At 42.2% G+C, this 26,515-nt stretch overlaps 4 protein-coding genes across 4 annotated transcripts; 3 read left to right on the forward strand and 1 right to left on the reverse strand.

Moving 5' to 3' along the window:
* Nucleotides 1-1,025: 1,025 nt before the first annotated feature.
* Nucleotides 1,026-3,761, reverse strand: N7462_000635 (uncharacterized protein; the record flags this gene model as incomplete). Its single annotated transcript, XM_057072361.1, has 1 exon — nt 1,026-3,761. The coding sequence occupies one exon, from the start codon at nt 3,759-3,761 to the stop codon at nt 1,026-1,028; it is 2,736 nt and encodes a 911-aa protein (XP_056938891.1).
* Nucleotides 3,762-5,339: 1,578 nt separating this feature from the next.
* On the forward strand, nt 5,340-7,706 carry N7462_000636 (uncharacterized protein; the record flags this gene model as incomplete). Its single annotated transcript, XM_057072362.1, has 4 exons — nt 5,340-5,474; nt 5,536-5,808; nt 5,875-7,183; nt 7,255-7,706. The coding sequence occupies 4 exons, from the start codon at nt 5,340-5,342 to the stop codon at nt 7,704-7,706; spliced, it is 2,169 nt and encodes a 722-aa protein (XP_056938892.1).
* Nucleotides 7,707-10,111: 2,405 nt separating this feature from the next.
* N7462_000637 (uncharacterized protein) lies at nt 10,112-10,478 on the forward strand (the record flags this gene model as incomplete). The annotated part of the gene is made up of 2 exons (XM_057072363.1): nt 10,112-10,322; nt 10,354-10,478. 2 exons carry the CDS (start codon nt 10,112-10,114, stop codon nt 10,476-10,478), a joined length of 336 nt encoding a protein of 111 aa, XP_056938893.1.
* A 47-nt stretch (nt 10,479-10,525) lies between these two features.
* On the forward strand, nt 10,526-10,740 carry N7462_000638 (uncharacterized protein; the record flags this gene model as incomplete). The annotated part of the gene is made up of 2 exons (XM_057072364.1): nt 10,526-10,599; nt 10,623-10,740. 2 exons carry the CDS (start codon nt 10,526-10,528, stop codon nt 10,738-10,740), a joined length of 192 nt encoding a protein of 63 aa, XP_056938894.1.
* Nucleotides 10,741-26,515: the final 15,775 nt, after the last annotated feature.

Here is a 26,515-nt window from a genome sequence, read left to right on the forward strand (position 1 = left end):
TTGAATTCCCTTCAATATGCTCCCCAACGTTGTTAACTGTATTGAAAGATGGTAAATGTGTTTCATGACATGGAACGAGAGCGTACAGAGGGCGTTTTCATAGCTTGCCAGTGCTTGTTCATACGCCTGCTCTATGTCTTCAAGCTTGCACTACTGATACTTAGAGAGATTCGCCAACCCGCCGAATGCTGGAAAGATGAATGCACCAGTATTTTCATACCCGGTGCATCGTATAGCTTGCTTCTTGCTCCGCATTCTCGAGCAGAGAGAAGCCGGTGAGATTCCCGGGACTGGTTTTGAATGAGGGTTTCGCTTTACATTGTTCTTCCAAGCTAAAAATAGACATCTGAGCGATAGTCGCTGCCTTTTATCGATCTATACCAGATATCTCGATTATTGGATGGAGCCAATAAAAAGAGCAACATTGCTGCCTGCGAGTCCTTCTGGATCTCATGAAACCCCTTCTCACAATCACAACATATCGGCCATCAAAGAATCATCACCACCTCGTTCTCACGGTCAACTTTGGAAAGGTTGACGTGGAGTCGGGACAACAGCTCTAGCTTGCATGAAATCACTGTCAAAACAGCTGTTCCATTCTATTATAAATGCCAGTGCTTAATTGAGTCCCAGGCATTGGAAATTGCATCTCCTACGCTGCTCACAACATTTCCTGCGGCGTCTAGAACTTCTTTTTGCACTGCAATCCCTCCCGCGAAAAGTCGCTTCACAATCTTCTCTCCCTCTCGCTCAATCCGAACTACCGCATCCACTGCCTTGGCTACCCCGTCCTGCGAGGCGTGCTGCCACCGAGAGTAGGCTTTTATTATCCCTTTGTCTAACTGCCACTCCTCGAGAATTCCATTGACATCTCTAATCTGTAGCAAAACGCAGTCTGCTGCGCGTGCGAGGCCAGAGTCCAGTGAGGCGGCGTATGTAATTGCTCGGTCAAACACACCATTGCCGAGCCATTCGACAACATCAATAGCACCGTCAATTTGGCGATACGCTTGCTATGCCAAATTTTAGAGTCTCGTCTGGGCCCTATGGAATAATATGCTCACCTTAACTTGATCTGCCGCCTCTGCGCTGAGATCTGGAGTACATTTGGACCACTTTGAGAACTCTTTTAAGGACCCGCCTGGATGGTAGCTCCACTGCAGCAGTTCCCCGGCCGTTGTACAAACCTTTTGCGCGGTGCGCTGGCTTGCGTTTGCAAATCCATTGACATTCCCGTCGGACCAGTTCGTTATACTCTGAATCGCACCGTCAATGGACCGAATCACCTGCTGGACCTCTCCAAGAGCGCTTCGGGTAACCCCTAATACCCGAGTAGCGCCGCTGACTCCACCAGGATCCGGGACCCCGATGTATTTCCCAAATTCTTCGAGTGTCCTTTCGGGTCCCCATTTCCAGAACGTAAGTGTCCCGTCTATGAAACGTTCCTGGGCCTCGAGGAGATCTTCAACATAGGCGAGTCCATTCTCTGCAACCTTTGTTAAGCTTTTGAACGACTGGAAAGCTCCAGTTGCTCCCCATCTCCATACATGTACAATCCCATCTGGGCGGTACACGATTTTGACCAATTCACCCATGGGACGCTTGATAATTTGACTGACTTCGTCGGGAGTAAAAATGTCCGTGATGAGATTCTCGAGGTCGTCCAACCATTCGCGAATGTACCTGCCTTTTCGAAAGTCATCCCATATCTTGTCAAGCATCTCCTGAAATAAACGCGCCGCCAGGTCCAGAAATCCCTTGAATGAAAGAGTCAGGATGCCTGGTATTTCTGGAAATCCCTTCTCTGCTAGGTTCTTCAGAACCAAATAGTCTACTCGAGAGCAAAAACGCTCCGGATGCTGCTCAGCTGTCGTCTCTTTGATCCATTTGTTGTACGCATTTTCTCCATATGCATAGCCCCGCCACTTTAAAACATCGTCAGAGAGCTCAAAGACGCCTATTTGCTCAAGGACGACATCTTGTCGATGGGCAATCCATGCCCAGATGCCGTTGGGGTTGTCTTTTTGTGCCATAAACCCAAACAAGTCGCGGAGTTGCGGTTCAAGCAGCACACGCAGGTAAGGCCTCGATTCTATTTCCATGATAAAGGGCCAAACGGCGTATCCCGCAGCCGATTCCTCGTAAGTCCGTTTGGTACTCTCCAGAGCAATAGCGAACGTTATCCATTGCTCCAATACTGTAGGGTCAAGCCAGGGGCAGAGCTGGTTGATTAGTTCGCGCACCATCGCGTTCATTTCTGGCGCGTATAGAAATGGAACAAGGGGTTGCATGGCATTATCCATGATACTGCCGAGCCCTGTACCAAGTTTGAACGAAGAGAGAACGGTATCACGTACTCCAGTTTGGAATATCCTGCGAACTTGCGACTTGCTCAGATTGCCAAAGGCACCAACACTGAATGTCCCGGAAACCTCGCTGTTCTTCCACCCAGGGACAAGGTGCAGGCTCCACTTCCTGCTATAATTGAGCCGGTCGTACAAGTAATCTATAGCCTCACCAGTGTATCTGAGAAGCTCCTCGAGTGCTGGGGCGATTATTGCGCCTTCCACAGCAAAGGGAAAGGCAACACTTGGTATGATGGTTTCACTCGGAACGCCAATCGCGATAGCACAATTTTTCAGCGCCCATAACTCATGCGGATACAGTAAGTAGGACTCTGGGCCTACATAGGTCACTTTATTCGTGTGTTCAGCATCCTCGAAGATGTTGGCGTATTCACGACCCGTCTTTTCAAATTCGCTAGTGATATAGTTGGAGTGGATGAGCCACCTGTGATTGCCAAGATACCTGATCCACTTTTCCAGCAGGCTCTTTGCCTTCTGACGCACTTTGTCGGAGCTATTCGGGCATTTATAGGCGTAGTAGCAAGCCAGGACAATCTGGCCAAACGAGTCCTTGGACAGAGGCCTTTGTCTCATCCGGCCATCCCCGTAAAATTCCACCCAGTCTGGGTGTCTTATGGGATGAGTATCGCCGCTGACTTCCTTGTTTCCCCAGCTTTTATTCTCCAGCACGTCGAGGAATTTCTCAATATAATGGTTCGCATTTTGTGCCTCCCATGGGTCCTGCTTGTAGTTTCCACTCGCAAGAGCCACCAGCGCGATCGCAGTAAAGTACGTTGCCTCCCCCTTTGCGTGCGGATTCAGTTTCTCTTGCTCAGATTCATCCTTGGCCTTGTTCCATTCAATGAGATAGCCATGCTCGTCCAGGTAGCCGGTCTTTTCCAGTGTCGAGGTCACATCAGACAGGTCTCTTACCGTCGTCAGCTGCTGCTGGACCTTGCTCTTGTAGTCATTTTCAGTCGATATATTGAAGAACTCATCAGCTGCTTTAATCATGTCGTTCTCCTCCTCACTAAGTTGACTGTCCAGACTATCCTCCAGCTTGTAAGCATTGTCTACTTCTGGCGGCGAGAATTCCTGTTGCTCTGGCATCGCAGCCGCTGGCAGGGAGAATGTCCCAATGTACGGCCATATGATATCTGTCGACGGTGACTCGATGCCGCTCTCAGGAATAGAGCCGTTTATGTCGTCAGGAATACTAGGGAATGCAGAGCTACCGGAGGCCGCCGGCAGTTGGGCTGACAAGAAGATTGGCCTTGTTGTAGCCGACACGGCTCGTCTGTCTTCTGGTGTAGAGGGGAGACTCTGCAGGGGCCTCTCGGCTGGTTTTGTTGGATGTGCTGCGGTCAGGAATGGCCAGACGCGTTCCTTACGATGGAGAATAGGTACTTCTTCCATGTTGCTTCCTTTCAGAGTGTATAAGGTTTAGTTGCTTTCATTCTGTAAGAGAAATTATTCTTCAACAGACTCCTGGCACCCTCTTCGCACCTATATCCATTATGCCCGGAACCCCACAAGCCGGACATGGAAGGATCAAATGACAAGAAAACTCAATGATCGTGACATCATGTTCTGCTACTCTAATACGCTGCGAGATCGCCCTCTCCAGAACAACCCAGAACAAACCCTCAACCGAGGTTTGGCTAGTTATTTAAAGTTTCTGGAACGAAGATTGCAGTGATGACTAAAAGTTGAGCATAAAAGGTGGGGTGACAGTAAGGCTGAATTCAGGCCCGCGGGCTTTTAGTCCGAACTCGCGTGTCGTCCTGCGATAACGACGGATTCAGGCTGAGTGATGATCCGTTGCGGCGTACACCATCGGAAATCGTGGGTGTTGTTTCGCCTGCAAATAACCATGAATTGGCCAGGATGGCCGGTGGCCTGTAAGGGCGCTTGTTCAGTTCTCTAGGCTACAGAGACTCCCTCGTACGAAATGGCTAGCACACGGCGCCCACGAGGAAGAGGAGACAGAGCAGAAGGATCTGCCCCTCGATTTAATGTGTTTCGCTCAGTAAATGATGTCCGCCAAGGCCGTGGTGGTGAGGCTGGGTAAGAGTCTCTCAGTGTGTGCTGGTCGAGGCAATGTCGAGAATCACTGTATCGGCCACGTCCGATTTTTTGTCACAATGTCATCGAATGGCGTGAAGCTCAGCGTTTGTGATGAACTCGGTCTAGAGCTCTGTCTCTCTCTCTCTCTCTACTCTCTCTCCAGCTGTACGGAGTATAAAGGAGAGGAACATCGAACAGGTGCCCAAATTGACGACCGAATGCATGCGACAAAGTATCCGAGAGCAAGATAGAAGCCCATTCGACCACCCGACTCCTATGCCTATGCCTACCAGTAGTTGTTCTATTCGGCCTGGGGGTGACGGTCGGAACCGCGAGTTCCCCTCAGCGCCGGAGACAAAAAGTGGTAATCTGAGGCGAGCCGAGACCGCGCCATCCACGATTTTGATTATGAGCCACTGCACTCCCGGGCAAGAAGGCCGACGCTCGGTGCGAACATGTGGGGGGTTGCGCGGCACAGGATTTCGTTTCCGCCATTCAGGTGCATAGATCAAGACAGAATGATCTGCAGGGCGGAAGTGGTGGCGGCGGCTTTGGCGCTGCATCATTGTTTCCCGATGCCAACCACGCCTGGTGGACTGAACGGGTTGTCTGCGGAGGGCTTTTTTTGTCGACGCTAGCCGCCTCCAGGCTTCCTCGACATCGCTCACCCTGTCACACCACCGATATCCGTCGCATCTAGTGCCCAGAATCAATTCAATCTTCGGCGTTTCCGGTCACCACAATTTATGAGAGCCAGGCGAGGCGATGAGCGTGACTTCATATTCTGGTACCCCCGAGGGGTCACCGGGTCACCCGCAAGTTGCCCGACCACTACAATATAAATGAGAGACAATTTCGCCTCCGCGTCTCATCGATCAGTCCGCACATAGGTAGCTTCCGTGCTCATCCACCAAGTTCCCCCACAAGATGTTTAGCTTGGGAGAACTTCTTGCGGGAAGAGATCTCCTGAACAAGAAGATCGAGGAACATGCCCTCCTCGTTGCGAACCGGGAGCCGCTTTCTCCGGCCGAGCAAGCAGAAAGCGATGCGGCGAGGGAGGAGGTCAGTTCTTGAATATCCTTACCCTGCTAGCATATTCGAAGAACTGACGTGAGTTTTCCAGGTACTCTCGTCCCTGGAACGGAACATCGAAGTCTTAAAGGGCGCACTCCACCGTTCGGAGCAAGAAGGCCAACAAATAAACGACGGGCTGCTCGGGTCCCACCATGCGGCCATCAATGAGGAGCAGATCGCGGCCAAGCCAATGGACCCTGTGACAAGCTTGGTTGCGGGATTCTTCGGTGCTCAGGACTCGAGACTCAAGGCTCAGGCGATCATGGTGGGCAACATGGCTGATAGCATTGATGAGTCCATCTCTCGCTTCCGAGCAATACAGGTGCGTCCTTTCCGATCTCCTCCTTCTCCTTAGTCGTTGATTTACTAACCATTGGTGAATTCTCAGGACAACCCCCGTTTGAAGTGCTACAATGCAACCTTAAACAAAGTCGCTGTCGTGGGAATTAGAGAAAATAATATTTGGTATATTAAGACCTCTACTAATGCTTCTAATTCAAGCTCCAGTGATGCCTCGAGCGTAATCCAGACCGTGGATGAGTGGGCAATTTTCGGTCCCATGCCTGAGGAGACGCAATTGGCCGGCAGCAAGGCCACTCACCTCTTCCCCTACTGCGGAGACCTCTGTCTGGCGGTGGGGACTGGGATTTGGCGGAAGAGGCATCGAGATGCGAATGATTCGAGAATCACGGAAGCTATGAACAACTGGCCAGTGTTGTACGAGGATGGTTGGGAAAAAGTGGGAGACCGGTGCCTTCCCGATGCCAACCTCTCCAGCATCATTCCCTACGCCACGCTCGCAGCCACTGGTAACAAGATCAATTTCCACCTGGTCACCCTTTCTAGGGACAACACTATTAGCTTCCTGAGCGGGGATTGGCTTACCGACAATATGCATTTTCAACCGATGAAGAACGAGAGTCTAGACGGTGAAGGGCAAGCAGTCCGCTGGAAAAAGATTGCCTACTGGAATGATCGCGTGGTCGGACTGGATATGGACAATCATACGTGGAATCTCACGATGAATTTTGACCGGGGAGTCTTCCAGGCGGCAGAAAAGTTCAAAATAGATGGATTTTCCGAGCTCACTGCCACGGATATCGGCCCAGTGGGAATAGGGGCCGATGGATATTTGTATAGACGGGTGTTTGACCTGGTCGGAAACCAACAGGAAACCAAAAAGAGCACGACCAGATGGTCGCGGTGGATCGAGCAGAAGGGAGTCATGAACATTGGCGTCGCCTCTCCAGGCGTCATGCTTGATCTTTATCATCTCTCGGAGTCATTGCGCACTCGCTACTTTGAGACCCTAGAGCACCTTTACCCCAGTGTTGAAAAGCTTGGAGTATTTACCATCACCCATAACGTCTTCATCCACCAACTACGCGAGGCAGCCCGTGAGTACAACAGTGTCTATAGTGACTCTGGGAAGACAGACATATCAGTCAAGGAAGCCAAGAAGTTCATAAAGCACGCCCGAATTTGGGCACAGATCCTCAAAGTCCACGCGAATCACTTCCGCGAGTCAATTCTCCATACGCAGAAATACAGCGCCAGCGTCCAGAGAGACTTGGCAGCACAGATAACTGTCCTGCTTAATCAACTTACTTCCGTCAAATGCCAACTTGAGTCCTTACGCACAGACTTCAACAAGATTAATCGCCAATTTTGGAGTGCTTTCGCGGCGGCCGTCGTCGGTATGTCTGAAATTTCCCCTCGTCGTCCTCCTTTGCTAAGAATACGGGACTAAACTATGATCTAGGACCAGGACTGACCATCGTGCTTGGATGTACGGATGTTGATCTTGCCGCCTGCAATGCGACTGGGGCTCTGTTCATAGGAGGATTGGCGAGTGCGTGCACCATCGGAGCCGAGCCAGAAAAGATACATGATAGCGTGCAGGCAGCCATTGCGGAAAGTCAGCAGCTTCAAACTGCTATCGATGGGATATCCTTTGCAGTCGAGAGCATTCAGCAAATCGAAGTTCTTGCCAGCGCCATGAACACATTCTGGAGCAGTATGCTGGACAACGTATCGCCCCTGCGCGTCATGGACAATGCGACTGCTAAAATGCTTGGTGAACAGGCTCTCGACGAAGCTAATATTGAAAATGCTTCTCAAACCATCGAGCAGCTCAACAAAAGCTATCGGCGATGTCAAAACGTCTTAGACCGGTGTGGAGTCCGGCCTCCTGGAGATTTTGACGAAGATTCAAGTTAGATCGCGTATGAAATACGGTATACAGCCGCCAGGGACTAGGCGTCCAGTGTTCAGACGATTGAGATGCATTAATTACATTTGCACTGGTGGCATGAATATAGTCCAAGAGAAGAGCAGAAGAGCCTTGATGAAATTAACCCATGCGCAAAGGGATTCTGCTAAGTATCTGTATTTTATCGTTTTGAAGGCAATAATTTTCTCTTGTAGTCGGTGCCCCTCGACCAAGCTGGGTGAATCCCTTTTGGCTATCAGTGACGATTGTACTATAATAGCTATGCTAAGCTGTTACCACGTGACGATATCGTCACCCTTAGCTTATCACTCATCTTGACAACTCCCAATAACCCAGCTTCCTGTTAATATAAGTGCATGCACAGATGTGCTACGAACTCTGGAGCCGCCATGCCTTGACCCACACGTATACACCTATATCCCCAATTTCTGCTCGGAAAGCCTGACTGGACCCTATATTTTAATCTTTCGCACCCATAGGAGAGCAGAGGCGACACTCTAATCCCAGATCGAATCACCCCAGACATCAACATTTCCCGGGGAAGCTAAAATGTGGAGTAACACGAATGGATAAGACCTACCCCCTTGAGCAACCTTCTCTTCTCCCAAAACCTATCAAAGTTTCATCTTCTCTCCTGGCCTAGCCCTTTATTTCATGCATACCGCTATGCGTTCATTTCTTGGAAGCACCAGGAGCGCATTCTGAAGGCGTATACTGGACAACGCATCGACCCTGCGTGTGATGGACAATGCAACTGCTAAAATACTTGGCGAACAGGCTATCGAAAAATGCTCCCTGGCCATTGCCAGGTGCGTTAAGAGCTTCGCGAACATACGTGCCCAAAACGCTGCAATAACGTTTGGGTCACGGTCCCAGATGATCCTTCGCGGTAGGCCGCATCGGTACCGAAAGGTAGTTCAGCAGCCCGTCTGCCCAGTTTTTAGCAGTCATGACTTTGGTGTCGGCGATAGTTCTGATGCGCTTCGAGAATTTGCATGTCAGGATTAGGGCGGTATCGGCGCCACTGATTGCTGGTGGTAATCGAACGACGAAGTCGATCTATATAGTATGAAACGGTACAGCCGGTGCAAGGGTTGATATTGAATCGCTGAAGGGCTTATGGCGTTTCGTTCGATGGATGGCATAGGTAGGGCAACGCCGGATATATGCGCGTAACTTCGCGGTCATGCTTTTGAAATAAAAATTCTGAAAGAGGCTTTTCGTGGAAGGTTGGGAAGTTCCGTATGAAATATTTCTTCTCTGGTTTGCCTACTCCCTTTGGATTCGCCTCTTCGACGATCGTTTTGGCGGTCCAAATGGGCTGAGCGATCCTGCGAGATTCCTGTAGCTTTTTTTCCGCGTCGCCGAAATCGCCATCGCGGCTTCTGATCATGCCGAATCTCGGTTGATCGCGGTCTTTGCTCCCTGGCTTCTTTGAGGAGCCAGAGTGGTCAAGTGAAGTGGTCGAATCGTCAGCGGCCTTTCGCTTCGGTGTGATGATGACTGATAAGCTGGTTGCGAGATGAGGAAAGGTTAGAGAAAAAGGGTCGTGTCGGTTGGCTCAGGTGAGAGATGAGACAACGAACGGTACGGGTGAGGGAAAAGTGAGAAATGCAGGTATGACAAGCGAAGAATGCGGATATGGGAATTGACAGATGTGATTTGAGAAGAGAATGCGAATGGAAGGTTTGTGGTTACGCCCTGTGAAAGCCAGCTTGCGCCCGCAGGTCGTGATAATCTTCGAAGATTTGGTCACCTTCATCGCTGGGATGCAAAGACGTTCTAGGCCTGTTTCATTGGCATATTTAGAGTAGACCGTCCTTCTGGAAGAAAAGTTTGAGTGATTTCCCGTCGGCGATGCTCTTCCATATTCAATCTCGGATCGAGACGGGTGCCCTGACCTTACTCAAGGCCACAGTTGGACTTGCCTTGAAGCGCTTTTTGAGGGTCGGAAGCCAGTCGAGGTTCAGGGTACGGACGCTCACATTGTTTTGCTCTTCGCACAAAGTTCTGTGTTATACCATTGCGCCCCCGACGCAGAGTTCTCAACCCATCGAGCAGCTCATCAAAGGCACTCGTCCCGTCTTCTGACGGTCGAGATGCATGACTTCAATTTGCACTCGTCATCAGGAAGGCTTTAGACTTAGGAGATCCCATTGTATCCCCCCGACACAGCTGCCTTCCAAAGTAGACAGGCACCTCCAAGCCCATCTAGAAGCAATCTCTCTTGGCAACCCTCACGAAGACCGAAAAGAGTGTCTAAGCCATAGACTGCTTGAGAATAAGCAGCTAACTCCTGTCCCCGTTGTCCCGACCACCCAGATGATTGACCGGCTCCTTGAGGAAGCCCAGAAAGGTTCCTAACTGGCCAAGAGAAAAAAAAAACTCATGCATGCTCCTTCTGCTCTTTTGCCACGGACTTCCCAATTTCGACCTTCTGCTCGATAATAGACGGCAAGCTAAACGCCTCTCGACAACTCCTCTGAGAGGTGTACCTGGGTTTGGGGCAAGAGTTACTCTGGTGACCACCGCTTGTTATTCTGGCGGCTGGGCTGTGAGCCCAGATTTCAACTACACAGTCATGGCTGCGACTTCAGATGCTGGTAGATTTACCGGCTTGTCAAACGCCTGGAGTGAGTCTTAGAGCATTGGCCGAAATTGCGGGTCTGTTTTTGCAACCACTCTCATACAAAGCTTGTCAAGCGCAGCAAGTCCCCTCCTGTATTCAGAGTAGAGAACTCCTCTGTCTAGCTCCCTAGGGGCGGAGTCATCATTGCAGCCAAACCATCCTGACCAAGTCCAAACCATGACCTACAACGAATTCTGCCACTCAATATGGAACATTTGTGAGCAGAATGTGACTCGTTTGTGGAATCATCAGTCTTTCAATTTTTTCTGCCCAGGATGATGCTGAGAATATTCATGGGTCGGGAGAACCGGAGTTCCGTCAACATACTTCGAATCAAGATAGAATACACTCGTGACCTACCCTTAGCAGGGTCCTGCCAACATTCGGGCTAACAGAAATATCGACCCACACAATCCGGCTTTCATTGAGTGTGACGCTGCGAAAAACCGGTATTGTTGAAGCTTTTGTTGATGAAATGACCTCCAGTATAGCACATGAGCGACTAATGCAATGGCCAAGCTATTCCATCAAACATGTCCTGGAGATTGGGACCGTGGCCATATGCAATCCCTTGGTGAAAGAGTGCGTGATAACTATGAATTCGATGATTTCAAAGAGGATGCTCCGGAGCTTGCTGCAACCATTCGGTTCCGCTGGGAGATGGGGCTTCTTGCCGACTTCCTCGTTACGAAGTATAATTTTCCTATTCCAGATAACAAGATGTGTCTATGTGGTGCCATTGGGGATGGGATCAGAGGAATAATATCGGAGGATAAGATTCGGTCAGTGAGCTTCGCCAGCGATATGAAAAGATCTATCAGGCCCTTGCCTACTGCCTTGAGCCTCCCCATCGCGATGGTCAAGGACCAAAGTTTTATTACCCGAGCGAATACTTTGCCGCGGCTCTGTATAAATCCTCAGATGAGACCATGAAGATAATTTGGGACGTGCATCGATTCATGGAATCAGTCGTGGGGTTTCACCAGTAGAATGTGGTAAAAGATACCCAGATTCGGCGCTGGGGAAAAGATTGGATTAAGTCATTGGGCAGAAAAGCCCGCCGTTCATTTCACCATAAAAGTCTCGTGAATCGGGTTGAGGACCTATACGGTGCTTTGTTTCTCAATTTCCTTCAATTTTGGACTTTCAATGATTGCTTATCTTTGTTAGCCAATAGGATCAATCTTGGTGCACATGAAATTTTGATAGTATCCGTGTAGCATAACCGGAGTAGAAAAAATATAGACAATGTAAATACGCCGCTAATGTCCTTTTGATGATTGTCTTGCATTTACTTCCTTTTTGCTCTAGAATATTTATTCTTCTCGTAGGAGATGGGTTAGCTCATGATTAAAAGGCATAAGGATATGCAAGAAAAGGTATCCTTTAGAATTGAAGGAGATATCCGCAGACTGTCGTAACTAATAGTAAGATTAGGGAGCAAGGGGATAAGGTAGTCTTAAATTTGAGAAGTGAGAGAAAGAAAATAGAAGTTTATAGATTACGCATCTATTTACTGACCTAAAACCTCTTACTCTCCTCTTCTCTCACTTTCTTTCCCTCTTATATGGTGGGCTGCTCAATATGATCCTTGGCTGAGCAGGTGTCGTCGCGACTACGCTCAACAACGCTGAAACCGTTGCGAGTGAAGGATTCTAGCCTGGTAAGTTGCTCTGTGATGAAGCAGGACAGGCTCATAAGGCGAACACAATAATCAACGTGGGTCGCACGGACGAAAAAAAAATTGGAATGGCCGACCATTCCCAAGGGAATACTATAGTGCGCGCCTTTTCAAGTTTTTCTCTGTACTACTCACGATATCTCAGTGAATAGTCCGGACATTTGGTGAGAAAGGTAATATTGGTGGTATTTATAGATATAGCATATTCAATGGAGCGTATATACCGTAGTCTAGTGTTACTTAATATATGGAGTGGTGTTTAATATGGGTATTGTTTTCGAGACTTGCTTTGCTATGCAAGGTGGTATAGGAAAGGCGAAGGAGCAAAGAACCACGCTTTAGATATTGAGAGACTAGACAGAAGAGCAGAAGTTGAATTGAAATGAAACGAAAGAAATATCGACAGACCCGGGAAGGCACTACAGAACGCTCAACAGTACAGAGAACGGAGTCCTAATCCTTCATCCTCATCGCAGGTCTCTCATCTCTCCTCGTGCTAGCTTCCGTAAATTCATTGGCAAGATAGCGACATTGATCAGAGCGGCTTCTATGCATATTGCCGTCTAGGATCTTGAGCATTCTGATTCCTATTATTGCCTGCGCGGAGGCATGTTTGACATTCGCCGGCGGGTATCACTGTGATGACTGCTGTAGTCACTACGATTGCCCAAATTCAAATTGTCCAACCTTTCTGCTATATCTCGGCCTTGTATTTGATGCCCCTGTCGTGAGGACCCCGATGGCGGTGGATTAGCTCTGGTATCCGGGACATCTTGCGAGCTATAGGTTGTTGTTCGTCTCTGCCCGTGGCCTCTATGCGAACTGTGATCCCGCGCCCGCCTATCAGAACTATCAGAGCTGTGATCCCGCGCCCGCCTATCAGAACTATCAGAGCTGTGATCCCGCGTCGCCCGCCTATGCTTTGCATTTGCCTGTAGGTCTACATGACCTCGGAGTTCCTTGGCATAATCTTGCAGTTGTTGAGCATGTTGACGAGCGTGCTGTCGCTGGGAACTTCCTGGAGGATAACGATCTGCTGCTTCCGTCGCACGGGCAGCTTTAGCCTCAAATTTCCTAGCTTTGTATCTTGGGGCTAGGCTCGGTAGATTGTCACTAAACTCCTCATCGGGATCATCGTATGGGTCAACAAAATACTTGTCAGGTCTCTGGTAATACCCCTCATCTGTGTCACTGCCTAAATCTTGAGAGCCCCTGCTCGGCGGTGCTCGGCGGTGTACCCTAGCCATCGTTCGTTCAACTTGAGCAATATTAGCAGAGAACCCTGTGTGGGTATACCCTTGTGCTAGAATTTGAAGGATACAGTTTTTATGGGAGAAAAACAATTGAGAATTCTCGAGATTTAAATAGTTCTCGAAATCCTATGAATTATGTTATAATTAAATCAGGATGTAGTGTTCTTTGCGGTATATAGTAGACGAACAAATATTATAGGCGGTTCACCCGTAACCATTATTAGTGCCTTACACCGCCCCCTAACCCTTCCGGGTTGTGGGTGCGCCACCCAACATTTCCAAACCACCTAAGAATTTCCAATTTTGCTATTTCTCCTATCTATCGCTGTATCCTACTAGTATCTATAAAGAAACCCTGCCCGTTCTGACGTGCTTCCTCTGCTCTATCTAATAATGCCTGGGATTCCTGTTTAGGATCTGGCGGTGGTGATGTTCTATACGCTTTCTTCCACTGCTTCCTTATGTTACAGACCTACCCCTAGGATGCTAATTATGGACTCGCCTGAACTAATCAGTTTAGCAACAAGGCGGTTAGATAGATTCTGCTAGATAATCTATCGAGATGCTTAGGCTATAACACCTAAGCATAGGATCACGTAACGATCTGTTCTGTTGAACGGAACGGACCTGACCGTTGACAGGAAAGGTCCTGTCGAAGGAACGGAAGGACTGGATATATAAGGACGCTTATTCACCTATATATATTTAGTTCCTCGCGTTAATTTATCTATTGTTACTTATAGTTACTACGAGCTACATTTATTACTTATAATTAGACTTAGCTTTCGACTATCTTTAAGAGACGTAATACCCTCACGGTATAATATAAGGATATACTCTAACTAGGAGGAACGCTTAAGTAGTTATTATATAACTACTTAGTCGACTAACTAGGCGCCCTTTAACTATATACGTCTTCGGTCTACTCTATAGATCCGAGTCCGTGTTAGACATCGCCAAAGCCCACGGTTGGGCCTAGGGACCGGGCCCACGGCCTAACCCGCATGGGCTTTGGGCCCGACCCCCGGGCCCGAGCCTAACCCAAAGCCCACTATGGGCCCGGGCTCCGGGCCCACGAAAGCCCACAAAAGCCTATTTTTGCATAAAATCAAGGTCTTGGCGTTCATAAAATAGCTTATTCATTAGAATTAAATACTATTTTTTACATCTGTTCTAGTTATACCTTCACGAATACTATTAGAACCTGCTAGGGCTTAGGTAAATTTAGGAAATTGTTTTGAAATCTGATTTAGAATCGCTCCTTCTCTATTAATTACCAAGATAGAGATCTATATTCTATAATTTTAAGTGTTACTTGTTAGTAAGTAGGTAAGTTGAATCGAATGTAGTAGAGATATATATAATATATATCTCTATATTACCCTATAATCCTTAGTAGTACTTAGTATCTAAGCTCTCTTTCTAATATAACTTGATAATTATATTGATCTTTAGCCTAGTTTTCTAACCGCGGTCAGAATTCAAGGGTTAATAATAGAGATAAATATATAAGTGATTTATAATTACTAATATTTTGACCGTGGTCAGAAAGTTAGTGTACTACGACTATAGGGGTAGGGATAGACCCTAGTATAAATATCTAATCTACACCTCCTTTTTAACTATAGTTAGAAAAGTGCGCTGCTACGAGTAGGGATAGGAATAGAAAGTGTTATCTACGTAGTTAAGGCCTTAGACTAAGACTATAAGCTCGTAGTCGAAGCTTTTTCAAGGCTACTCTAGCTGAATAGGCCGGGAATAGGCTGGGAATAGGCTAGGAATAGGCTAGGAATAGGCTTTCGTAGGCTTTTGTGGGCTTTATGCAGGCTTTCGTGGGCTTTCTGCGGGTTTTCGTGGGCTTTCGTAGGCTTTCTACAGGCTTTCGTGGGCTTTCTGCGGGTTTTCGTAGGCTTTCGTAGGCTTTCTACGGGTTTTCGTAGGCTTTCTGCGGGTTTTCGTGGGCTTTCTGCGGGTTTTCGTAGGCTTTCGTAGGCTACCCCTCCTAGTTACCTAAGTATTAACTAATTATATAGTATTAATCAAGCTGAGTAAGTCTTATCTTATAATCTATCAATTTTTAAATAGTTATTCTCTTATATATCTATAGACAACTAGTATGCTAATAGTACTAGGTATCTACTACTTCCTTATTCCTTATTTCCCCTTACCTTCTCTCTACCCTTGAGTTATATCTTAGAGCTAGAACTCTAAGGCTTTCTCCTCTGTCTATAAGAGTGATATTGATAATATTGCTTACTTATCTCCTAATTATCTATAGTTATTTATCCCTGATTCCTCTGATTCGCAGCAACTACTCGATTCTTTTAACACCGACTTTCTTCGACCTACTCCTCCTCCTATAATACCTTCGTCTATTACCCTTGTTAGTCCTAGTCGCAAGAAACTATTTGCTCTTTATAATATTAAGATATATACTAAGTAGGTAAATTAGTAGCTCGAGACTAGCTATAGGAAGTTAAGTAAGATACGATAGGACTTAGTGTACCTATTAGATACCTAGAATTAATTTCATTAGGTAGCTTCTACCTCTGATAGTACGCTAAAGGTTATATGTAAATAGTGTAGCTAGATTCTTAAGTATCCCTATTCTCTAAAGGTAGGGGGAATATCTCGGTATAGAACCTCTATAATACTTCGGTATATCAAAAGTATTAGCTGTTTAAAGTCGTTAAGGAATAGTATATAGAAGGCTAGCCTAACAAAGTTTCTATATTCTAAAGTACGTGATTCTTTCCTAGTCTTAACTATATCTAACTCTTTCCTAGGGGCTAATAATAGCGAACAAGAAGACCTTTACCTAAGAGGGTTAGGAATAACAGCTTCTTACCTTTCTTACTTTAGGCTACCTTCCCTTTCGGCTTATTAAATATCTAGAGTTCTATAGCCTAATTCAGCTAGCCTAGTCTACCCTAGCAATGCTAGATATTCCTTCCGCGAAGACTATACGCCGTCGGCTACAAAGCTCTGTCTAGCAGCGATAGCAAGATATCCTCCGATAGCTTCCTAATAATATAAAGCTTTTAATTGCACTTAACTACTAGACCTCCCTATTTTCTTAGGTATTTATAGCTATAACCGGTTACTTTATTACCGAGGATTAGTAGTATTGTAAGGTCCTCCTTAGATTCGAACTACTTTATAGAAAGCACTCTAGTGTTAACCTAAGCACGGTTCTCTTAGATATCCTATATAAGTATTAAATCTAGAACCGAGTACTTGTAATTACGACTAATAATATATCAAATAACAAGACTATAATCGCTAAACTCTAAAAGTCTCTCCTAGAGGATACGATAGTTATTAGAGCGCTATGTCTTACTTATATTATCTAACTAAGTTTGAATAATCTACTTGGCTATATAAAAGCGATCCTAACTAATAATATAACCGATAGTGAGTAGATAGAGCAGAGATCTTAGTCTACCTAGGCAAATACAAAGAAGAGAGATATTAGGACTACTCTAGATAAGGTAAGATATCTTTATCCTATATATACTTAGTATCTTCCTAATACCTAATCTAGGTTCGTAACCTTGCTATCTTTATCAACGTAAGCCCTTAGCGTTGTAAGGCCTTCTTTAACCTCTAGCTAGATACTTCAAAACTTATCCCTATCTAGGATATTAGAACTCGTTAGAACTCTATATACCTAATACTTCGACGCGTAAGAAGACTTTAGTTAATCTTTATACCCTTCTATACTGAATAGGATCGGAGTAATCTTCAACTAGATAATAAAGAGTAGCGCTAGATTAACTATCTTCTTTAGATTACCTAACCTTTCTATAAGTTTACTACTAAGCTTTCAAAGACTAAGGATATAACTTCGTACTATATCTTTAGGATCTATAATCTTCTCTTTAAGCATCTTAAGCAGTCGATCTCTTAGTTAGCAAGGAAGAAGGTAATATAGAAGAAAACTATACTTAAAGCACTATATACTAGCAGGGAAAAGCTAGACTTATACTACTCTATAATAGATAATATTCGTAGCGATCTCTATATAGTATATACTATGCTAGCGCTAGGAAACAAGTTCAAGTTCTTCTAAACGAAGGATTAGGATAATAAGTAGCGTATACGATACCGACAAAGCTTTAAGAGCTTCCTAAGACTATATCAAGACTATCTAATAGCTTAATAATATTCCTTGCCTACCCCTTAGGGATCTCTTAGAACAAGCTCACGTCTTGATCTCTTACTTAATAAGCGAAAGCCTTAGTCAACTGAACTAAAGGATGAAGTTATAGAATATCTTAACTCTAGTATATTATAAATCCTCCGCTATAGATAGAGTACTAACAGCTTTTATAGACCTTCTAGACTCCTTACTACTTAACTTCTAGAAAGCTTACTAGCAAAAATACCTAGCGATTGCTGCTCTTATAAGAGATATACTTTCAGTCCCTGCAATAGGTGCTAGTGTTAAACGACTATTTAATACCGCCCGAGATATCTACTATTATCGTCGAGGAAGATTAAGTATAGCAATAATCTAAGAGCTTATAATATTCCTCTGTATATCGAAATTCGATATAGATACAGAATAGGGATCGCTTCTATCCGATTTATTCTCTTAGGATAAAATCGAAGCAATAAAAGAGGAAAGGGAAGAGATAATAGACTAGATTAAACCTGATCCGATTAGTGATAAGGAGGGTAGTATAGAAGAAGAAGAGATAGAGAGAGAGACGAGTAATCTTACTAAAGAATATAAGGATAAAGTTCTTCCTCTACTAGTCTCTACAGAAGGAAGTACTTAAATACGTTAGTCCGTTCGATCACGAAAGCGCGCTCGATAGGAGGATAATCAATAGGTATATTATTAGTGCTTTCTATAACTAATACACCTCTTTTCTAACCGTGGTTAGAAAAATCTCCTAGTATACAAGGGCTCTTTCTATAACTAAATACACCTCTTTTCTAACCGTAGTCAGAATTTAGTTATCTTATATCCTTCTAGTGTATAAGGGCCCTTTATATAACTAAATACGCCCGTTTTCTAACCGCTGTCAGAATTTAGCTATATTATATCTCCTAATCCCTAAGGGCTTTCCTTTCCTATCACTAAATACACCTTTTAGTAAGCCTACTATATAGACACCTTTAAATTCAGGCCTTTTTTAGAGAGTAAAGTAACGGAAATACGTAAAAATACAAGCGAAATCTGTATATTTTATGCAGTCACGAGACACTACTATATTTGCTTTTTCTAGAGCCCACAGAAAGCCCACAGGCCCACTATAGGCCTAAAGGCTGAGCCCACAGCCCACCGTGGGCCCAAGGACCGGGCCCAAAGCCCAACCCATTCGTGGGTTGGGTTGGGTTGGGCTCGGGCCCGTGTGGGCTTTGGCGATGTCTAGTCCGTGTAAGGCTAGAGTAGGCAATAGTACGATTGCGAGATAGATCGTCGGAGTTACGAGAGAGGTACGTTACGATAATATATATATTATATTAACTAGTTAGTAGCACGTAATATAATCAACGCCCTATCTATTAAACCGTGATTTAAGTATTATAGCTCTAGCAGATAGTTATAATAAGAAGGCACTAGTGCTACCGACTACCTAGTCGCGGGTACTAGACCCGGACTTAGACGATAAGCGAGACGAATAGATCGCCTAGCTTAAGAAAAGTATTAAGATCCTTATAGAACAACTAAACGCTTTCGGGGCTAATACTAAAGATTACCTCGAATAGCTCGATACGTAAGTTATAGTACTAGTACCGACAGGCGCTACTATATTACGCGCTACTAACTAGTTAATATAATATATACGTTATCGTAATATACCTCTCTCGTAACTCCGACAATCTATCTCGTAATCGTACTATTACCTACTCTAGCCTTATACGGACTTAGATCTATAGAGTAGACTAAAGACGTATATAGTTAAAGGGCGCCTAGTTAGTCGACTAAGTAGTTATATAATAACTACTTAAGCGTTCCTCCTAGTTAGAGTATATCCTTATATTATACTATAAGGGTATTACGTCTCTTAAAGATAGTCGAAAGCTAAGTCTAATTATAAGTAATAAATATAGCTCGTAGTAACTATAAGTAATAATAGATAAATTAACGCGAGAAACTAAATATATATAGGTAAATAAGCGTCCTTATATATCTAGTCCTTCCGTTCCTTCGATAGGACCTTTCCTATTAATAGTTAGGTCTGTTCCGTTTAATAGAATAGATTATTACGTAATCCTATACTTAGATATTATAGCCTAAGTATCTCGATAGATTATCTAGTAGAATCTATCTAACCGCCTTATTACTAAACTAATTAGTTTAGGTAAGTGTTACGCGCTGCTAACTAGTTAACGTAAAATATGCGTTATCGTAATATACCTCTCTCGTAATCTCCGACGATCTATCTCGTAATCGTACCGTTGCCTGCTCTAGCCTTACACGGACTCGGATCTATAGAGTAGACTAAAGACGTATATAGTTGAAGGGCGCCTAGTTAGTCGACTAAGTAGTTATACGATAACTACTAAGTATTCCTCCTAGTTAGAGTATATCCTTATATTATACTATAAGGGTATTACGTCTCTTAAAGATAGTCGAATGTTAAGTCTAATTGTAAGTAACAAGTATAGCTCGTAGTAACTATAAGTAATAATAGATAAATTAACGCGAAGAACTAAATATATATAGGTAAATAAGTGTCCTTATATATCTAGTCCTTTATATCCTAGGATATACTCGGTTTATATCCTAGGCTATATTCCGATTATAGCCCCGGCTATAATATTACGTGACCTTAGGTGTTACTACCTAAGTCTATTCCTACTTATTATAAGCAAGATCTCTCGACACTGCCTTATTGTAGAATCTATTAGTTTAGGCGTATCTATTTTTAGTATCCTAGGGGTAGGGTCTATAATATTACCTCCTCCTCTCCTAATCTTTCGTCCTCGAAAGATATAAGTAGCTATAAGTGCCCCCCGCTGTATTTCTATTTCTTTCTTCCCTTAGTATACCTTCTTATTAACTATATCGTCTAAGGCTTCTATTAAAAAGAATTCTCTTCGTCGAAGGATTAAAGACGAAGGTTTTAGGGCGGTTATTCCTTGTAACCGCTATATTCGACTAAGCAAGGTCTATTTTAAATTAGAGTCCTCCGATTGTTGTAGCGAGTATATTCGTGGTAGCTCTTCGAAGTATACTATATCTAAACCCTCGTATACCGATACTAAGTAGCGTTGCCTTGTCTGTATATAGGCCGATATCGCCGAGTAGCGCCGCGCTGCTCTCTAGGCTAGTTAAGAAGCTATAGCTCGTTTAGCTCGTTTAGATTGTTATAAAACGCTACTTCGAAACCGTGCTAGTGATTTTATTACTCGTGATTATAAAGATATCGCTAAGCTCGAGGAGCTCGAGCGTCGCGAAAAGGAAGAGCTAGAGCGTCTCGAAAAGGAACGTGTCGAGGCCTCTACTCTTAATAATCGTGGAGCAGAGTCTAGTGCCGCTACTAGATATAACGATACTACTCTTTCTATAAACTATTAGGTTCTTACAGCGACTTCCGATCTTCCTAGTTTGTCGTAAGTCCTTAGGTCTTCCGATTTCTCTTAGGATAATCTAGACGCTTTCTTATAGCCTCCTAGTTACGGTTCTATTTCCGGTGAAACTGTCCTACTATTAGTTAGCAAGCTGTTAGATTCTCGATAGGCTCCTATATATTATTATTAGTATCGTATCCTTTCTATTTAACAAGGTAGTAGTGCTTTCTATTAATTTGTTTCTTATCTAGTATTTCTTCTACTTCGAATTCTTCGTTAAGTTCAATTTCTTCTCTTTCTTTATCGTATTAAGTATTCTCTAGTGCTAGTTCTAGTAACGATATATAGAACGTCGGATATATCTTCTTTATTCTTTCTAGTAGTTTTAGTCGAAAATTTACTTCGCTAATTTTTTCTTTAATTTCGTATAGTCTAATTCGTAGGTAATCGAGTTTTATACTTAGTCGTTTTATTTTAATATTACGTTTTAGGAGGTAAACCTTCCCCCTCTTTTTTAGATTAGGTCCCTCTAATCTACCTTTATCGTAGTAGAGTACTATCCTATTACTAATAAACTCTATATCTTAGTGTAGCTATAGGTATAGCTACTTTAATTCCTTTACTATTAACTAGGCCTCCTCTATAATAGGGTAGTTTCTAATTAATTCTCCGATTATTATTAGATTTCTTCTATAATTTACGAAGAATAGAGTTTCTCCGGTCGTTATATTAACCGCGTTATTATATATAAACTAGGCTAATAGTAATAGTATAACCTAGTTATCTTAAACGTAGTTTATATTTATTCGTAGATATTACTCGAGTATCTAATTTACTCTCTCTATCTATCTATTTATTTATAGATAATAAGCGGTAGAGAGTCTATACTCTACTCCGATTAAATCTATTAACGACTACTAGAATTTCGATATAAAGAGCTTATCTCTATTACTCGTAATTCTTCTAGGTATTCTATACTTTAAAAATACTTCTTTTAATAAGATCTACGCTAGTTATACTACGCTAATCGTCTCCGTAGTTAGGATTATATAGGTATATTTTATAAGTCTATCTACTACTACTAGGATTATATCCTATTCTTAGCTTTTTAGTAGCTTAGTAATAAAATCTATCGTTATCTATTCCTATAGTTCGGTTAGTGTTTCGCTCTTCTATAGTATTCCGTAGGGTACGTACCTTATAGGCTTATTTCGTTAGTACGTTTTATATCTTTAAATATATCCTATAACCTTTCGTCGTAGGTTAGGTATAAAGTAGTTTCGTGATATTTATTCTATTATCTTTTCTATTCCCGTATATCCTCTTATAGGGTTATTATAATATTATTTAATTACTTCTCTACGTAGCGTTATTAGGATATATATTAGTCCGTATATTAGGACTAATCCCTTATCTATCTAGATAAGGTTTTCCTTCTCTAGTTTTATAAGCTTATTAATTATTTCGTTACTCTTAGTTACTTATATAAGCTATTATATCTATTCGGATTCTTATACTTTGCTTATTATAGCGAGCGTTTAGTAGTTATATACTAAATACTCTTTATCGTTAGTCTTAAATACTATATATTCTACTAGTTCGACTCCTTCTTAGTAGTCTAGTCTTCTACTTAGAGTATCTACTTAGCTATTAGCTATTCCCTTATAATATTTAATCCTATAGTTGTAACTTACTAAGACTTCTACCTATCGAACTTATCGTCTTATAAGTTCCTTAGTTGTAGTAAAATATATTAGATTCTTATAGTCTAACTTCACTATTACTTAATATTTTACTCCTTCTAGGTAGTATCTCTATACTTTAAACGCGGAAACTATTACTAATAGTTCCTTATTATAGATATCGTAGTTAAGCTCCGTAGGGCTTATCTTTTATAACTAGAAGGCGACCGGCTTTAGGTCCTTATCTTCTTTATCTACGGGTTAGAGTAATCTTACTCCTAATATATAGTCTAATATATCTATTTCGATAGTAATTAGTTTCTCCTTATCGAATATCCTTATAATTTATCGTTTTATAAAGATCTCTTTTAATTCGTTAAATACTTTCTCTACTTCGGGTATCTAGGCCTATTAGGTATCTTTCTTAGTTAACTTATTTAGGTTAACTATAACTTTTCCGAATCCCTTAATAGATCGTCTATAATAGTTATATAGGCCTAGGAACTACTAAACTTCTTTTACGTTCCGTAGTATAGGCTATTCGGTAATACTTCTTACCTTCTCTTCCTCTATACTAAACCCTTTCTTAGTAATTATATATCCTAGGAATCCGGTTTCCTATACGTAGAACTTATATTTAGATAGCTTAAGGTAGACCTTAGCGTCTAATAATTATCTTAGTACTATCTTATTATATTTAATATATTCCTCTAGGGTTTATAAGAATACTAGAATATTATCTAGGTAAGCGATAACGAATATATTAAGGTATTCTTTTAATATATCTATAATAAATCGTTAGAATAATACTAGTACGTCGGTAAGCCTAAATAGTATTACTAAGTATTCGAATAGACTATAGTAGTATCTAAATACTATCTTCTATTCGTCTCCTTCTATAATTCTAATTCGGTTATATATATTAGCTATATCGTATTTCGTAAAGTATTTTATACCTATAAGTATATCTTAGATCTCTTAAATTAGTAGTAATAGGTATCGATCTTTCTTTATAACTCTATTAAGTTATTAGTAGTCTACGTATAGTTGTAGCGATCTATCCTTCTTTTTAACGAATAAGATAGGAGATCTAGCTAATAATTTCGATAGTCGAATATAACCTTTTCTTAGGTTCTTATCGATATATTCCTTTAGCGTCTATCGCTCTTTCTCGGATAACTAGTATATTTTTAAATATCGTAGTTTCGTGTTAGGTACTATAAGTCTAATTTTATAGTTAAATAGTCCTCTCTCTAGTAGCTCTCCCTCTAGCGGTAGCTCGAATATTATTCTAAATTCTTTATATTCTACTAGTATAATCGGTTCCTCCTTAGTCGTATATAAGGCCTTTAATTCGTAGTCGATTATAACGTAGTCTCGTAGTTTATTATCTATTATATTAGGTCTCTATTCTATTATAAGGAATATACTAACGTTTATTATATTATATTTCCCCTATACCCTACCTCTAGGCTAAGATTTACCTTTCTCTGAATAGGGATCTTGATAGGTACCTACTTTCCCTAGGCTAGGTCCTTTCTATTTCTTCTTTTACTATTACTACTCCTCTTAGGAGATTCCCGACTAGATTTAGCTAGTCCTATAATATTCGTAGTTATTAAAATCGATTACTTTAGCGTTCTAATCTATAGTAGGGTTATATTTCCTTAACTATAGTATCCCTAGAACTATATTATACTTCCCGACTAAGGTAATATCGAAGTTGATTATTTCTAGGTATTATCCGATAATTATTATTATAGGTCTACTCTCGTTCTTAATAAGTAAGCCTAGTCTTTCTCTATTAAGACCTATTATCGGTATAGGGTCCTATTTCCTAATCGTGTTAATATTATTTTGCTAGTAGTATCTTAGACTTATAAAGTTTCCTACTACTCCCGAGTCTATTATAACTCTTATAGTTCGGTAGTTTAGGTTTACTTCGATAATCTAATATTTACCCTATATTATTACTACTAGTTGCTATATCTCTATCCTCCGGTTTCCTATCTAGAGTCCTATAAATTTTCCTTTCTATTACGGCTTGCTTATCTATTTATAGGGTTTAGGTTCGATACCGAGGTCGAGTTTCCTTTATATATAGATCCCGTAGTTATCGTCGTAATACCCTATTATCGCTCGTTCGCGGTGCTTTAGGTATCGAGTATACCCGATATATACGTACTTAGGATTAGTGTATAGGTATCCTTCTAGATAACGCGCTATAAGTTTATCGGCTATTTATCGTAGATTTTTAATCTTATCTCTAATACTAGTAACGCTTTCTAAGGCTACTTACCTAACGTCGTTCTTACTTTCTTCGTCGAGTATTCGCTATACTTATAGCTTAAACTCTCTAAGACTTATATTATCTTCTTCGCTTATATCGTTAGTAGTTATAGGGAATTCCTAAGGTATCTCTAGGATTTCTAGTAGCGTAGAGTATATTAAAGATCTTAATATCTATCCGTACTCCTTAATCTCTTCCCTCTTACTATCTATAGGGCTACTATCCTTCGTAGTAAGATATTAAGCTTAGCTTTAGCTCTCTACTCTATCCCCTTTAATAGATAGGAATTATTCCTTTATCTTCTCGCTTATAAGGGCTTCTTCTCGCTCTAGCGGTATTTATCGTCTTAGTTTTCTCTTTATTACTCGTCGTAGCGTCGTAGGTCCCGAGTACCTAAATAGCTAGTTAAAGTCTAGGTCTTATAGCGTTACGGTAACCTATATCTTAGGTTCCTTGATATTTTTATTAAGTATTTACTTAATCTATTATTTAGCCTACGCCTATTAGGCGTTCTCTCGTGCTAGTTCTACGATTTCTTATATCTTACTAGGGTCTAGGCTAGTCCCGCCTTAAAGTATTCTCTCTTATTATTCTAGCGTTAACTTCTTAAAGAGTTATTCGTATTAGTTTATTAGCCGAAACTCTTCCTAGCTCTATTCGTAGTCCTAGGTAGTAATCTACTACTATCTCTAGTCTTTATTACTAGTAGCTCGGAGTTTCTATACTCGGATACCTATAGTATTATATCTGCCTCGGTTATCGGATATTGCTCTTAGCTGTTAGGTCCTTCCCTAGCCCTTATACTAGTTTTCTCTCGGCTTATTACCCTAACTACGCTACTCTAGGTAGTCCTTAATACGGTATCCTAGTTTCCTATATTTAAAGTATAGGTTTTTCTCTTTCCTATCTACTTACTCTCTACTTAGGAGTCTCGCTACGTCGAGCTCTATCGGTCGTAGTCTATAGGGATCTTCCCTTTTTAGCCTATATAACTATTAGTAACTTAGTCTACTCCGACCTTATCTCTATATATCGATTTCTTGTTTCTATACTTATTAGTCGTAATATCGATTATCGATCCTAATAGCGGCTTTAATTAACTTATTTAAGTCCTCGATAAGGTCTATTCGTACTAATTCGTCCTTAACGTATAATTTAAGTCTATCGTTATAGTACGGAATTAGCGCGTAGTCCTCTTATCCTAGCACTACTACGTGCTATATAAATTCGGCTATATAGGCTAAAGTCGAATTAATTTATCGTAGTCTTCTTAGTTTTCGTTTAGCGGCTTTCTTTATATCGATATCGCCGAATATCTTCTCGAGATATTTTTTAAACTAGGTATAGTAGGAGAATATTATCGTAGTAGTTCCTACCTACTCGTTTCTATTCTTCTTATAATATTCTCTTACGTATAGCTCGATCTACTCCTAGGCTTTCCTTTTAAGGTAAGTCGACACGAAAATTACCTTGCTAGGTTCTATAGGTAGCTTCCTCTTATTTATATAGATATATATATCTATCTATATTAGGAACCCCTATAACTTAGTACGGTCTCTATTAAATAGTTCTACTTTAGAAAGTATAAGAGTTACGTTAGCGGCGCCTAGTAGTACTAGTACCGTGACTTACGTATCGAGCTATTCGAGGTAATCTTTAGTATTAGCCCTAAAAGCGTTTAGTTATTCTATAAGGATCTTAATACTTTTCTTAAGCTAGGCGATCTATTCG

This window comes from Penicillium macrosclerotiorum, assembly GCF_028827735.1.
Source record: "Penicillium macrosclerotiorum strain IBT 26536 chromosome Unknown utg000001l_segment0_segment0, whole genome shotgun sequence".
Classification (NCBI taxonomy): Eukaryota; Fungi; Ascomycota; class Eurotiomycetes; order Eurotiales; family Aspergillaceae; genus Penicillium; species Penicillium macrosclerotiorum.